General features: G+C 46.3%; 1 protein-coding gene across 7 annotated transcripts in view; it reads right to left on the minus strand.

Moving 5' to 3' along the window:
* HHAT (hedgehog acyltransferase) overlaps nucleotides 1–16,896 on the minus strand; it is a 344,241-nt gene that overhangs the window by 207,167 nt on the left and 120,178 nt on the right. For all 7 annotated transcript variants that reach the window (XM_065936274.1, XM_065936275.1, XM_065936273.1 and 4 more), the window contains one exon: nucleotides 10,329–10,479. In XM_065936274.1, coding sequence (XP_065792346.1) covers nucleotides 10,329–10,479 — 151 coding nt within the window. The remainder of the gene's footprint in view (nucleotides 1–10,328; nucleotides 10,480–16,896) is intronic.

A 16,896-nucleotide genomic window follows, 5' to 3' on the forward strand; every position in this document is an offset into this window, starting at 1 on the left:
CGCACTGGCCGGGTGCGTGCCCTGTGTCTAGCCGCGACCCTCCCGGCGGATGTCGACCATCCAGAATCCCCGGAGGTCTTTGATTAGAAGGCGGAGGCCCGTTTGCAGTGTGGCAGGGGATGCGGTCCTTGGGGCCGAGCCTGCCCCTTCCCCTCCCCACTGCCTCCTGCCTCTGGCGGGGCTGGGCCGGTCCGCAGCCTGCGAGCTCTTCTCAGGACTTTCTCGGTCACTTTGTTCTGCGAATGGCCGGCAGTGTGTTCGGGCCGGTTAATTTTCTCTCTCTCTTGCTCTCCCACAGTTCAGGCTGGGCACCCACAAAAGCTCCCTCCGATTGTCCTCAGGGCGCTCAGGCCCCACACCCTACCCCAAGCAATGCCGCCCGCTCCTCTCCGTTCCGCCCCCACTTGCTGGTTGCAGATGCCGGCGTCTGGGGTACTTTTCTGCTGGGAGTTGCTTTTAGGCTCGTAATCTGTGGGTTTTATTATTGTTTCTCTCCCAGTCAGGTTGCCCTCTGAGATTCAAACACTTCCCCCAGGCCCGCCAGTGCGAGGGTTTCCCGGTGTCTGGGAACGTCCTCTATTAAGACCCTTCCCGGGACGGATCTCCGTCCTTAGCTCTTTTGTCTCACTTTTTATCTTTTATATTTTGTCCTACCTCCTTTCGAAGACAATGGGCTGCTTTTCTGGGCGCCTGGTGACCTCAGCTAGCGATCGGAAGTTGTTTTGTGAAGTTTGCTCTGCGCTCAGTTATTCTTTTGATGAATTTCTAGGGGAGAAAGTGGTCTCTCCGTCCTACTCCTCCGCCATCTTGGCTCCTCCCAAGTCCAGTTTCTATGTGGTCACCAGGTGAAGCCTCCTCCCCACCTCCACTGAGACAGCTGATTCTGGATTGCTGTTTGCAACACGAGGAACGTAACGTAAGAACAGAAGCCCCAGAGACTCCACACCAGTCCCTCAGTCAGTTCTCCAGGGTTAAATGGTGGCTCCCTGTCTCCTCTTCCCTTTGGTTCATGGAGGTCAGTCCACTGCCCGACTGCCCCTCACCTCACCCCCTGCAGAGTCGAGGGGGATGGCCTTCTTCAGTCCAGAGAAATGCCGTGGCCTCCCACCACAGGGCCATTGGACATGCCGTTCCCTCCTCCTGGAATACTCTTTCCCCTTCTCAACCTTCAGATCTCGGGTCAATCCACATCTCACCAGAGGAGCTTTTCTGACAAGAACAAATCCCTCTACACAGGTTCTAAGAGCACCAGGGATCTCCCCCTCACAGCATCTGTCACAATGCAATTCTATTCGTCTTTAAATTCACATCCTCGTCCCCATTAGATTGTCACATGGCAAGTGCTCAAAGTACAGAGAATGAGAGCCAGTAGCAGGGGCCAGATCAAGCAGGGATCTGTAGGAATCTGGAGTCCTTCCCTTCCCAGGGGGTCAGTAAAGAGGCCACCATCATCCTCAGGTACCCCCGAGTCCCAGAACCTGCCACACAAGCCTTTCACTCCAGACCCACCCCAGCTCCATCTCACTGGAGACAGTGAAAAGACAGTGATCATGGTCACAGACGCTATAGCCACAGGCTTGGATTCAAATCCCAGCTCCACCACTCACCAGCGGTGTGACTGAAGGATTGAAGCTGTGTAATTCCATCAGTTTCATCATTTGTGAATGATGGGGATGATAGAACCTACACCATATGCATTTTGTGAGGATTAAATAAATACATAAAAGCACTTAGAAATGTGCCTGGCATGATATATGCACTAAGAGTCTGCCGCTGCAGCTGCCATTATTGCTATTAATACTATTATTATTACTCTTACTATTACAGGTGACCCTTGAACAACATAGGTTTGAACTGTGTGGGTCCACTTACACTCGATTTCTTTCTGTAGTATATACTGCAGTCCTATGTGGTCCGAGGGTGACTGAATCCAAGGATGCAGAATCACAGAGGGTTAACTATAAATTATACGTGGACTTTCGACCGCCAGGAAGGTCAGTGCCCCAGTCCCTGCACTGTTTAGGGGTCAACTGTATTCGCTGTGAGGGCGTGCTTTCAAAGCACTTCCTTCCCTGTCCACTCCCACATTCTTCATCTGCCACAGTAAGCCCCTGCCTCGGAAGAATCCTATCTCCCAAGACAAACAGCTGTCAAACTCCTCTCTCACATCCACGTCTGAATGCAATCTCTTTTCTTCCTATAAGTTTGCAACCGTTCTCCCTCACCTGGTATCAAGAACGTGGCACAAGGTCTGATAAAATAACGACAGTAATTAAGTAAGAAAGGCATGCATCCCTCATCCCTCACACAGCAGATTCACTCTCAGAAAAACTGCAAGCAGACACAATATTTTGACACACCATGTACAGACATTTAATGGGAAAAACAGAGGGATCGAGAAGGTGGGGTACAGACAGTGGCCACGGTGTGCGTATGCGCCTGAGCAAGGACACGTCAATGCAGGTGACACAGAGCAAGCATTCTGAATTCAGATCAAACTAACTGAAATTCTGGCTCTTCAGACCCAGTGTCCAAAATTACAGAGAGGCACATATTTCCTGAGTGCCCACTACAGGCTGGATATCCTGGAGGGACCTGGGGACATAATGTGAAACAAAGCAAGATTTGATTATTGCTCGCAAAAGCTCACCGTCTGCTGGAGAGTGAGCAAGCAAAGAGACAACTGCTGGTGGGGTATGGCCGCTGCTGTGACAGGCACGGGGTGTCCGTCCCCAGAGGTGACTGTCATAACATCTCCGCTTTCCAGAGAAGGAAGCTAAGGCACGAGGGGTCACTGGTAACAGGGGACAGAGCCAGGATTCAAATGCAGGCAGCCGGGCTCCACGTCTGGGCTCTGGTGACCCGTGACCAACGAAAGCCTTCCATCTGAAGATGCTCTGGAGTTTCCTGCATCAAAGCGCTTCTTACTCTAAAAAGTCTGAGGGTCGCTCAGTAACATATGGACTGAAAATACTACCCACATAGGAAGAAAACAGAGAGAAGAGCACAGAAACTGTCTCTGAAGTCAAAGTAAATTCAGGAAGTAAAACCTAATGATGGTTCCTAAAATCTGCCTCAACCTGTGGTCCCCTTCCTGCTTTGATTTACAGAAGTCTGTATTTGGAGGAAAAGGTGAGAGGATTGAAGTATGAATGTAAGAAGAAAGGAAACAAGTCTTCTGAGTCTGTGGAGATGGGACTCAGAAGAGAGAAGGGTGGACTAACAGAGATACCCAAAGCATGAGGTTGTACAAATGCCCAGCTGTTGTTTAATAGCTCAGTCATGTCTCTTTGCGACCCCGTGGACTGTACCCACTGGGCTCCTCTGTCCGCGGAATTCTCCAGGCAAGAATACTGGAGTGGGTTGCCATTTCCTTCTCCAGGGGATCTTCCCCACCCAGGAATCAAACCCACATCTCCTGCATTGGCAGGCAGATGCTTTACAACTAAGTCACCAGAGACTCCTGCAAATGCCCAGTAGTGAAAACTATTTGCAAAGAGAATTCCCGCAAGGGTGAGAGGGAGGTTGCAATGGTCTAGATGTTGAAACCCCACACGCTTCCATTTTGAAACCCACACCTTCCATACATTATTACCGCCACCCCCCATCACCACCAACCTCCTCAACCACTCACCCTCCCAGGCCTTTGCTTTCTCAGAAATTAAAAAACAGTGCCACCATTACTCTCGTGTCTGCAATTACAATTCTTAGCTAATATGTTAGTGTCTACACTGCCTGCTTGTGTTCACTGCTTTAGTACATGAACTCACTTAATCCTCGTACTTCCCCAGTGAGACAAGCACTATGGTTTGCCCCACTTTAATACCCCAGAAAATACAAGCATAAGGAGGTTAAATCACAAGCCCAACTACTTATGGGGTAGGGGACTGGCAGTACTTCTGCACCAGGATACTAGTGGTCTCATATCCATCCAGTGTGCAGCTAATACACAACTGCAAGGGATCATAGCCATCACCTAGTGAAAGAGTCTGGCTCTCATTTAACAGATGGGGAAACTGAGGCAAAAGTGACTTGATCAAGCTCCCCACTGAGGGCAGAGCCCGGCTCTTGTCCACCGCACTGTGCATCTCTGAATTGTCACGTCTCAGGCTCCGAACTGGACCAGAGCCTCTCCCCAGACAGTCCCATTACTGCGCGCTGCGTCCCCAGCCCTGCCCATCTCTCAGGCACCTCTGGCTTTAGTAGATTTTCCAGCATAAAACAGTATGAAGCTATCACCTCCTGAGGATCGACTATACCCCAGGCTTAATCACCCCTCACCTCACTGCTGTGAGGCAAGTGCTATTCTTATCTCCACTTTAAAAATGAAAAGGTTCACCTGGAGAATTTTAATTATTTGCCCAAATCACACAGCTAGTACCTGGCATAGCAAGCACTTAGTTACTATGCTACCTTCAAAAACAAAAGTGAGCACCTGTTAATAAGCATCTTTTTCTCCTTTATGTTCACACTTCCCCTGCTTTCCACCCAACCATGCTGGTAGATAATGTTTCACAAACTCCATGTTTGCCATCCTGCCCTGCAACCTGAGGTTACACATGATTCAAAGGCAGGACTCAAGCAAAGCCAATAGTTGGTGTGGCTGGGTTTATCATCTACTGCAGGCCTGAACCAACTCTCTATCTGATGCTGATGTGAATTTTCCCTCAGTCATGTCCGACTCTTTCCGACCCGGTGGACTATACAGTCGATAGAATTCTCCAGGCCAGAATACCGGAGTGAGTAGCCTTTCCCTTCTCCAGGGGATCTTCCCAACTCAGGGATCAAATCCAGGTCTCACGCATTGCAGGCAGATTCTTTACCAGCTGAGCCACAAGGGAAGCCCAAGAATACTGGAGTGGGTAGCCTATCCCTTCTTCAGGGGATCTTCCCAACCCAGGAATTGAACCGGGGTCTCCTGCATTGCAGGCACATTCTTTACCAATTGAGCTATCAGGACCTAAATTCTTCTACTGACCCACTGAAAGCTCCAACTCAAAGCCCCAGTGAAAAGGGGGGCTTGGGTTCCTGACATTCCAGCTCAAAGATGTCCCCATATATTAAGGCCTAGTAGCCACCAACAGTACCCAGATCCCTCTGGAACAAGTGGTGATGAGTTTGCCTGTGAAGACCAGAGGGCATCATCATTCAGGAAATTCAGAGGGCAAGCTGTGAGAAATTCTGGAGATAATTGAAATTGACCTGTAACTCACCATCCACTATGGGGAATTCTATCACTTTGCACACTTTGCTTCCACAGCTAGAAATCAAATCAGAGGAACATGATCAGATTTCTAATTTGGAACCTCAGACACGCAGTATCATCTTTAATGACTTCTGGCAAAAGATGCTCATTACAGACCTCAGCTTACCTAAATTAAAACATGAAGCCCCAAAATTAAGCAGAAAATTCTCAATTTCTCATGTCTGTACAGCCACAGAAAAATCACACAAGTGGGAAAACACAGGCCCCTTAGCCGTTTGTTCTGCCTGCAAATATTTGAGCAAGAATTATACAAAGCAGAAGAGCAAATAGGAAAAATATATATGTGTGTGTGTATATATATACATATATATATATAAAATAAATCTGTCAGTCAGGTCCTAAGTTTCAGGTTTGAGCCGTCTCAGCAAATAGCAATTTTTCATGATCAATTTGAACTATCATGTCAAGGAACATTATCTCTCAGCTGATGGCCAATTTCATCTCTTGTGTGATGTAGAATTCAGATTCCTCTGCTACAGTAGGCTGCCAGCTTCAAGTCTTCTCTCACTGCTAAGTGGACTGATAGTGCAGTCCATCGGCACAGTGTTCAGATGTGTATGACTCCCTTCAAATGGGGGGCTAAAAATCCATCTCTCATCCTCAGCTCTAAACGTCATTCAGTGTGGATTTTCTAGAAGCCTAGGTAGCCATTAAACAATCTCTGGAGATGGTTTTTAAACCTCTTCCCTCCACTTCCCATCCACCGTGCCCTTTGAGTCACTGTGTGAGTGGTGGCCACAATGGAGCAGAATAATCTGCATCGCCAGCCTACACAGCTGCTTATGAATCAACTCGACTCGAACCTAAACCCAGGAAGGGGATGGAGCAATGCCCAGTCTGCAGCAATGCCTCAGTGATGGCCCAGAGATATTAGATGTAAATCAGTTCAGTTCAGTTCAGTCGCTCAGTCGTGTCCAACTCTTTGCAACCCCATGAATCGCAGCACGCCAGGCCTCCCTGTCCATCACAAACTCCCGGAGTTTACTCAAACTCATACCCATCCAGTCGGTGATGCCATCCAGCCATCTCATCCTCTGTTGTCCCCTTCTCCTCCTGCCCCCAATCCCTCCCAGCTTCAGGGTCTTTTCCAGTGAGTCAACTCTTCTCATGAGGTGGCCAAAGTACTGGAGTTTCAGCTTCAGCATCAGTCCTTCCAATGAACACCCAGGACTGATCTCCTTCAGGATGGACTGGTTGGATCTCCTTGATTATCCAAGGGACTCTCAAGAGTCTTCTCCAACACCACAGTTCAAAAGCATCAATTTTTCAGCACTCAGCTTTCTTCACAGTCCATCTCTCATATCCATACATGACCCCTGGAAAAACCATAGCCTTGACCAGACAGACCTCTGTTGGCAAAGTAATGTCTCTGCTTTTTAATATGCTGTCTAAGTTGGCCATAACTTTCCTTCCAAGGAGTAAGTGTCTTTTAATTTCATGGCTGCAATCACCATCTGCAGTGATTTTGGAGCCCAAAAAAATAAAGTCTGACACTGTTTCCACTGTCTCCCCATCTATTTCCCATGAGGTGATGGGATCAGATGCCATGATCTTAGTTTTCTGAATGTTGAGTTTTAAGCCAACTTTTTCACTCTCCTCTTTCACTTTCACCAAGAGGCTTTTCAGTTTCTCTTCACTTTCTGCCATAAGGGTGGTGTCACCTGCATATCTGAACTTATTGATATTTCTCCCAGCAATCTTAATTCCAGCTTGCGCTTCTTCCAGCCCAGCGTTTCTCATGATGTACTCTGCATATAAGTTAAAAAAGCAGGGTGACAATATACAGCCTTGACGTACTCCTTTTCCTATTTGGAAACAGTCTGTTGGTCCATGTCCAGTTCTAACTGTTGCTTCCTGACCTGCATACAGGTTTCTCAAGAGGCAGGTCAGGTGGTCTGGTATTCCCATCTCCTTCAGAATTTTCCACAGTTTATTGTGATTCACACAGTCGAAGGCTTTGGCATAGTCAAGAAAGCAGAAATAGATGTTTTTCTGGAACGCTCTTGCTTTTTCGATGATTCAGCGGATATTGGCAATTTGATCTCTAGTTCCTATGCCTTTTCTAAAACCAGCTTGAACATCTGGAAGTTCTCAGTTCACATATTGCTGAAGCCTGGCTTGGAGAATTTTGAGCATTACTTACTAGCATGTGAGACGAGTGCAATTGTGCGGTAGTTTGAGCATTCTTTGGCATTGCCTTTCTTTGGGATTGGAATGAAAACGGACCTCTTCCAGTCCTGTGTCTACTGCTGAGTTTTCCAAATTTGCTGGCATATTGAGTGCAGCACTTTCACAGCATCATCTTTCAGGATTTGAAATAGCTCAACTGGAATTCCATCACATCCACTAGCTTTGTTCGTAGTGATGCTTTCTAAGGCCCACTTGACTTCACATTCCAGGATGTCTGGCTCTAGGTGAGTGATCACACCATTGTGATTATCTGGGTCATGAAGGTCTTTTTTGTACAGTTCTTCTGTGTATTCTTGCCACCTCTTCTTAATATCTTCTGCCTCTGTTAGGCCCATACCATTTCTGTCCTTTATTGAGCCTATTTTTGCATGAAATGTTCCCTTGGTATCTCTAATTTTCTTGAAGAGATCTCTAGTCTTCCCCATTCTGTTGTTTTCGTCTATTTCTTTGCATTGATCGCTGAGGAAGGCTTTCTTATCTCTCCTGGCTATTCTTTGGAACTCTGCATTCAAATGGGAATATCTTTCCTTTTCTCCTTTGCTTTTCACTTCTCTTCGTTTCACATCTATTTGTAAGGCCTTTAGATGTAAATAGAAACTACAAATTCAAAATTTTACTTTCCCTTGATGTGTCTTCTTACGGAGAAAAGTCAGAGAAGATGGGGGCCAGGGCCACTGTTGGTTATGCAGCCAGATCCTGACTATGAACATAGTAAACTAAGGGTGAAGGAAAGAGTACAAAGGAGAATCTATAAGTTTTATTCCTTCTTTTCTCAGTTAAAAACTACTTCTTGTGAGCCTTAACAGTGCACCGAATTCCTCAGAAAGAGTTCATCTCCCTTCCTAAATTCAGCAACTTGATGTGGAATAGTTACTGTATGCCAAGAGAGAATCCCTGAGTGTCTCTAAATACAAGTGGCAAATCAGAAAACCCTTAAGAAGCTACAGCAAATGTGATGAGGGAATCCACACCCATGCAAGCTGAAAGAAGCCAGGACACACGTTGAGATCACTCCCAGGAAGGACCGTGTTTGCCATTTCACCACATGCCCTTGTATACAGCTCGCTTCCGAAGCACATCACTCCAATGAGTCACTCAAGAGAAACTTCACGATTACTCTCCTGCCCACAGTAACTGAGACGGAGGAGAGTAGGTTTCAACAACTCGGGGTCCACACTGTTCAAGCCCAGTTTCTAACAAGAATGAGAAAGGTCTTGGCAGACATGTTTTCTGTGCCTCAGTAGTTTGTACACAACAGAGGACCTTGGACAAAAAATAATTAATTAGCCTAGAGCCAGCATGGCTGCCAAGAGTCAAGATTATTTATTATCGCAACCAACAGTGGAGAAGCTCTTGAGGAGAACGTGCTTCCCAAGAAATGCTTGAGCAGAAGCATTCACATCAAGGAGGCCGAGGAACCTCGCTGGGTGCCCACGAGGGACTCATGACATACCCCCAGGTCATGCTTAAGTCCCAACTCATTTATTTAGTAAATTACTTTTATGAACAGGTCAAAATGAATAGAGCCTTCCCAGTAGGCTCACCTTCCAAACAAAACCACTTCCTGGCCTCCCGGCTAGAGAGAGCCCTCTTCCTAAATTTGCCACTGCAGCTGGGCAACCTATGATACTCGATGAAGTAATTAAAGACAAATCAGAGCAATTACTTACATTCTTTACAATAACCAGATGGTATTTCCAATCCAAAGAAGCAGACAGCAGCAAAAATAAACTGCATTCACGGAGGCTTAGATCAATTCAGTCCCCGTAATAAATTATGATGGAAAACTAGGATATTGCCTGTTAGCTAGCCCCTTTTGCAAGAGCAACATTAGAGAGAACAGTACTCACTGAACTCAGGGATGAAATATAAGACTGGATGAGCCAGAACAATTTTCTGAGCAGGGCCAGGGTGAGGGGCGGGCGGGTGCAAATGGAGGCTTCTAAAGAGCACAATTTAAGTGGATGCTGCCTCCCACAGATGTGCGAGTTCCCACCCTCAGGTTCTTACATTAGGCTTGCAATTGCAAGAGCCAGCCTGCCACTAGTTCCACACTGGAAGCGATAATAAAACCCAGCGGCAAGCGAGCCCATCTGGAGAGCAACAGCCAGAAACGGCGGGGGGCCGAGGGATCTTTTAGAACAGAGACTCCAGGCCGACTGTGTGTCCATGGGGCTAAATCAAGAAGAGCAAGAACACTCAGAAAAAGCACCCGCCTATTCAAAGTGGGTGAGTACAGGAGTAATAGGAGGATAAGAGCTAACGTTTGTAGACACCTACTGTGTGCCAAATGCTTTATATGTGTGTATTAGCTTTTTTAATCTTCAAAATGACTTTTAGAGATAAGTATTATCAGTACCATTATCATTTTTATTACCATATAAAAGACAAGAAAACTGAAACTCACATTTGAAGTATGTTGCTCTGGATCCGAGAGCTAGTAAATGCCTGCCCTGTACTATTAATTAAATCTTTTTTTTTACGTTTTTGGTATTAAAAAAAATAAAATTAAGCCTACTTTTTTAATCTACAGTCCCACATACAAAGATGTCATTTTCAAGAAAAACAGACAGCAGTAAAATCATCAATATATATTTTATGTCCCAAGTTAGTAAGAAGCCACTTTAGACACAGCCCTTTGTGCATCTTTACACTGACTGGGTGAGAAACTTTATCTCCCAATGTTTAGCCTGACAATACGTTTGAGAGGCTCAGAAAATATGGATTGTCAACCTGTTAGATTAAAAAACCTAAGTGCCGACTTGAGCGAAAGGCAGAGACAGGACGGTGGCTCAGGAGCTTTGAGGCTGGCCAAGCCCCGGCTCCTCCCACCGGACATCCCCAGAGGGCCTTAGCAAACAGAGCCACTGACCTCCACATCCCCGTGAAGCTGAACATGGTGCTCACGCAGCGAGGGAGGGGCGGCGGCGTGAGTCCATCCAGGCGCATGAGCAGGGCCGGGACACCAAAGAGCACCAAGTACTTCACGTAGAAGAAGAGCACCTGGGCCAGCGCCAGTCCTCCTGGAAGACAGAGGGGCCCGTCAGACACGGAGACAAGAAGCGGAGCCGTCTCCTGGGAAGGATGCTCGTCCCAGGAAACACACCACCTGCCCCCGCCTCTCCCACCACTCACTCCCCTTCCTCCTCCCAATGCACACGTTTCACTGTCTCCCACGACGGTTCTGGGCGGTGAGATTTTTGGATTAACAAATATTGAAATCTGCTTTATTACTGTGACAGGCAATAGGGCCTCTTAGCAGCTGCGCTTTTACAGACTCTAGCAAAAGGCACACTTTGAAGTCATCAATATGTGTGTTTGTGTGTGTGCATACACACATACATGGCATTAAAAACTATTAGAAAGGAAAAAAAAATCCTTCCCTAGTCCTTTCAAAACCTCACATGAATTCACACCCACTAGGATGGTGAGAAGTGTAAAGTCAGATCAACAAGGGTGGCGAAAATATGGAGAAATTGGAACCATCATATGCTGTGTGTTGGCAGGAAAGTAAAATGATGCAGCCACTTTAGAAAATATTTGGCATTTCTTTAAATAATTAAACATACAGTTACCATGCATGCATGCTAAATCGCGTCAGTCATGTCCAACTCTTCACGACCCTATGAACTGTAGCCCACCAGGCTCTTCTCTCCATGGATTCTCCAGGCAAGATTACTAGAGTGGGTTGCCACGCTGTCCTCTAGGGGATCTTCCCCACCCAGGGATGGAACCCACGTCTCTTACATCTCCTGGATTGGTAGGGGGGATCTTTACCACTAGCACTGCCTAGGAAGCCCACAGTTACCATATGACACGGCATTCCACTCTTGGGTATACACCCAAGAGAAATGAAAACAGATGTCTACACAGCACCCAAATGTTCACAGTAGCATAATTCACAACAGCCCAAATGTTGGAAAACCCAAATGTCCACTGATGGACAAATTGATAGATAAAACCTAGTAAGTCATACAGGAGAATATTATTCAGCCATTAAAAAAAAATGAAGATTCACACTGCAACATGAATGTTGAAATCATGCTAAGTGAGCCACATAAAGACCACATATTCCATGTATGATTCCATTCCTATGAAACTCCAGAAGAGGAAAAGAAACACAGAAGTAGAGACAGAAAGGTGATTACTGGTTCCTTAGCCCTGAGGGGCTGGGAAATGAGATTACGGGGGGTGGTAGCTGAACAGTAGGGTTTCCTTTTACTTTGTGGTACCAGTCTTAGATGCGGAAGGTGGGATCTGTAGTTGCAGCATGCCAACTCTTAATTTCAGCACGTGGGATCTAGTTCCCTGACCTGGGCCTCTTGCATTGGGAGCTCAGAGTCTTAGCCAATTGACCACCAGAGAAGTCCTTAGGGCTTATTTTTGAGGTGATGAAAATGTTCAAAAAATTATGGTGATGTTAGTTGCCATATCATGGATGGATAAGTATATCCACGACATACTAAAAGGCAATGAGTTGTACACCTTGAATGGATGAACTGTATGATATGTGAACTATATCACAATAAAACTACTTAAAAAAAAAAACAAGATGAGGGCCCCAAGCTGCAAGAACCAGCGTCTTCCTGACCAGAATCATGTCTTTCTGGAGGGAAGGGAACGCCGAGTGTGGGCACAGGGTGAGACCCAAGGTGGAGACACACGCTCTGCTCCCAAGGGCATCCACTTGCCCCTCTGAGAGCAGGACCTGCGTCCCCAGCTGGAGCTCAGGATGCTCCCCTGATCGACCCATCCTTGTGGGCTTCCAAGCTGGGAGGAGGGTGGGAACCTGAGCTATCGGTCTCTGGGGAACCGTCAACCTGGGCAAGCTGCTGGCCTCAGCAGCAGGGTGAGGAGGTGAAGCCAGGAGAAAAACAAGGACAAAGTGCCCGAGGAAACCCTGGAGTAGATGACCTGTGGCCACGTGCTGTCCAGCCTCCAAACTCACCTTCCCCAGCGTGCAGGGAAATGATGCAGGCCAGCGCTAACGACGGGGCTGATCGGCTTATCCGTGGGATAACCTGAAGGAAATAACTAAGCCTTAAAGAAGTGCTAGCAGGAGATACTACTGCCTGGTGCTTTAGATGTTACATGGCAATCACTGCCATGAAATGTGTGGCTGTAAATAGTAACTCTGAGCCAGAAGAACATACGTAAGCCATTTTCTAAATATACAGTGTGCATGCCTGCATGCTAAGTCACTTCAGTTGTATCCAACTCTTTGCAACCCTATGGACTGTAGCCCACCCGGCTCCTCTCTCCATGGGATTTTACAGGCAAGAATAATGGAGTGCAATCTCTTCCCGACTCAGAGATTGAACCCGTGTCTCTTATGCCTCCTGCACAGGCAAGTGGGTTCTTCTCAGCAGTGCCACCTGGGAAACCCAAATAAACAGTTTGAGCAAAGGTAAACAGCAGTTCAAATCCAAGAGCTACATGTCCTGCAAGGAGAAAACCCCAGGAATCACCATGTGCCAGTCACACTCAGGAGTTGTCAAAAACGTTATTTTTTGGAAACCAGACTATGGTCTTATTTGTTGCAAGAGCTGCTATAAAATGGTAGCCTTCTTGGAAGTATGATAAGAGATAAGAAAAAAGCTGGTGTGTGTATGTGTGTGTGTGAATATGTGTGTGAGTGTGTGTGTGTACACAAGAAGTGGGAGATGTGTGTTAGCACCATCTTAAAAGCATTTAGGCGGGGGTGGGGGGCGGTGGGGTGGGTCACCACAGGAATATACTGAATGGTGAAAAAAATCAGTTCCACTGTCTAGCATGGCAGTGAGGGAAACTATAAAACATTCCAATAGGAACCCCCAGGCTCTAGTCAGAAAAATCCCAGAGCTACAAAATGCAGGACATAAGTAAGAAAGACTAACTGAAAGGCACAAAGCTTCCAGAGCTGACAACAATCAGCCTGAAGAACTGAAGACATCAAAGAACCTATGGAAGACTGTATCTACTGAAGCACGGGGAGGTTAAGGCCACCCAGGGGTCTTTTATAAATGAAGCATCAGACGTTTCTTTTCCTCGTTAACAGGGTGCAAGATCAGGGAGAATGGGCTTCTCCTTGTCTCAAATACTGCCTTTAATTTGACATTATTTTTGTACAGTTGTTATACATGAGGCAGATGAATTACAATCCATAGCTGAATCTACATTTTTATGGATCACCATTTGCAAACAATCTTCACCATTTGTTGGTACTTTCATACGGAACCGGGCTATGAGGAAAAGGTTAATTTTGTACAGATGTTTAATAGCATTCTACGGCTAGATCTAACGGAAGATAAGATTACTGGGGACTTTTTCCTCAATACAGATGGAAAGCACAAGAAATCACATATTTATCAATATGCAACAAGTGCCCTATTTATCTGATATTATTATTTTTTAACAGATTAAGATACAAAAGGCTTATTTTTTTCCTTGACATTTAAGTAACTGGTTCATAAGCTCATAGAAAAAGAAATGTGAATAGTGGTTGTAAAAGCATTATAACTGTAATTTCTGTATTGTTTAGTCTTTCAGGAAAGAAAATGTGTTTATACACATAACAATTCTGCTTCCTTGCTATTGATTTGCATCATCCTATGAAAGATGCACAGCTCACTCTTCTTTCCCCTTGACCTAAAGATTAGTCTTTCCTGTGTAAGACTTGGTCTAAGGTTTCGGGGTTAACCCTAAGGGTTAGCAATCTCCCACTAGGCATATGATATGTTAGAAGGCAACATAAGGAAGAGAAATGTCATATGATATTCCTTATATGTGGAATCTCATCAGTTGTGTCAGACTCTTTGCGACCCCATGGACAGTAGCCTGCCAGGTTCCTCTGTCCATGGAACTCTCCAGGCAAGAATACTGGAGTGGGTAGCCATTCGCTTCTCCAGGGGATCTTTCTAACCCAGGGATCGAACCGAGGTCTCCTGCATTGCAGGCAGATTCTCTACCATCTGCGCCAACTGGGACACCCCATATAATTATCACACCAGACCACAACTGTACCCATCCTGCGAGGCCACAAGCTTCTCAAGGTCAGGAATTATATCTTATTCCTGTTGTATTCAGCATCTAATTAACATCTGGCCTTCCCTTATGGCTCAGCTGGTAAAGAATCTACCTGCAATGTGGGAGACCTGGGTTCGATCCCTGGGTTGGGAAGATCCCCTGGAGAAGGGAAAGGCTCCCCACTCTAGTACTCTGGCCTGGAGAATTCCATGAACTGTATAGTACTTGGGGTTGCAAAAAGTCAGACACGATTGAGTGACTTTCATTCACTTTGTGGGGGCTTCTCTGATAGCTCAGTTGATAAAGAATCCACCTACAATGCAGGGGACCCCGGATCGATTCCTGGGTTGGGAAGAATCCTGTGATGGGAATTTCTTGGTGGTTCAGTGGTTAAGACTCCATGCTTTCACTGCCAAGGGCCCAGGTTCAATCCCTGGTCAAGAAACTAAGATCCCATAAGCTGCATGGCAAGGCCATAAACGAAAAAACAAAGTTATTTTTTAAAAAAATAAAGAATCTTTCACAGGTATGGGATCCCCCAGCATCAAGAACAAAGCTAGGGAGGGGAGAAGGAAAGAGAAGCCCTAGCTCCCTGCTTGTGACTGCCTCAAAGTGACTGTGCGGTGAATTCTACCACCCGTGGGGCCACCTCCAACTGGAAGGGCCTCAAATTCAACCTGTCCAAAAGAGAATGAGGGGTGCTTCCCTGGCGGCTCAGTGGTGAGGAATCCGCCTGTCAGAGCAGGAGACAGGGGTTCAGTCCCTGGTCCAGGAAAATCCCACATGCCACATGGCAACTAAGTCTATGGCCACAACTATTGAGCCTGAGCTCCCGAGCCTGGGAGACGCAACTACTGAAGTCTGTGTGCCTAGATCCTATGCCCTGTAGCAAGAGATGCCACGGCAATGAGAAGCCCATGCACCACAGCCAGAGAGTGGCCCCCACTGGCCACAACTAGAGAAACCCCATGCAGCAGCAAAGATCCAGCACAGCCAAACAGTAATTAATAAACAGTGAGATCAGGAATTTTTTTTTAATTCACACCAAAAGAGAATGAGGTTTTCGCTCCCTCAAAACTAGAAAGAAGGCAGACTTTTGAGATAGGGGGAGATTAACTCTATGGAGAGTTCTAGGAGAAGGAGACTGAGACAAGGCCCCAAACGTGGTGGTTCTCCGGTGATCGGCCCTCCCTCCACTGACACCCTACCTACCCAGCCATCCGCACTCTCTCTGAATGCGATACGACCTCACCAGAATCTGAATTTATACAAAGCAGGTGGTGACTGTCTCCCCTGTGGGTTTCCCCCCTTCTTCTCAGTTCTGGTCCTCAAACAAGAAGCTGAAGAATCTCATTTTGGGGCAGGGGCGGGTGTGAAGGGAAAATGAGCCAGGCCCAGCTCACTTTTCCTCCTGGAACTACTCATTTTACCCTGTTGCACCCTTTACTTTCTCTTTGCTCACAGTCATTCCTCTGCCTAGAAGTCCTCCTCTCTCAATTTTGTCTGCAGAAACTGTAACCCTCAAGGACTCACCTAATGCTGTTATTTCACAAAGTTTTCCTAGCCAAAGCTTCAGCCAAAACAGCTACATGCATTCTTGCAAGTTCATAGCATGGGGCAGCTTTCTGTCTGGTCACTATAAGCTCCATGGGGGCAGGGCCCACAGCTGTCCTCTCTGCCTCTAGCTGCTTAGTCCCAAGCAGTGCCTGGCACAGCGTGGACAGGATCAGTGGCTATTGGCTGAGTGAAGGAATGGACTAAAAAAATACATACACTTTCATGTATACTATCCCACTGCTACTTTTACTCAACCCTGGGTCATAAGTACTACTCCCATATGTCAGATTAAAACAACAAACATTTATAAGAAGTATGACCTCCTCAAGTATCAGGGGTCATCAGCACTGGATCTTAAAATGCAGGTCTCTTATTTCCAAAATCAATGACCTCTCCCACTCCAAAGACCATGCTTCCAGAATAAACTCTATTCATCTTTATTATAAGAATGTAAGTTTTTCTTCCTGTAATATATAAGATGATTTTATAAAAATCCTTACATTTTAAAAAGTTATTTCATTTAAATATTTCATAATTTCTAGTTATGAAATAATTCAGTTCAGTTCAGTCACTCAGTTGTGTCCGACTCTTTGCAACCCCGTGAGCTGCAGCATGCCAGGCCTCCCTGTCCATCACCAACTCCTGGAGCCTACCCAAACTCATGTCCATTGAGTCGGTGATGCCATCCAACCATCTCATCCTCTGTCGTCCCCTTCTCCTCTACCCTCAATCTTCCCCAGCATCAGGGTCTTTTCAAATGAGTCAACTCTTTGCATCAGGTGGCCAAAGTATTGGAGTTTCAGCTTCAACATCAGTCCTTCCAATGAACACCCAGGACTGATCTCCTATAGGATGGACTGGTTGGATCTCCTTGCAGT

This window comes from Muntiacus reevesi, chromosome 5 (genome assembly GCF_963930625.1).
Source record: "Muntiacus reevesi chromosome 5, mMunRee1.1, whole genome shotgun sequence".
NCBI lineage: Eukaryota > Metazoa > Chordata > Mammalia > Artiodactyla > Cervidae > Muntiacus > Muntiacus reevesi.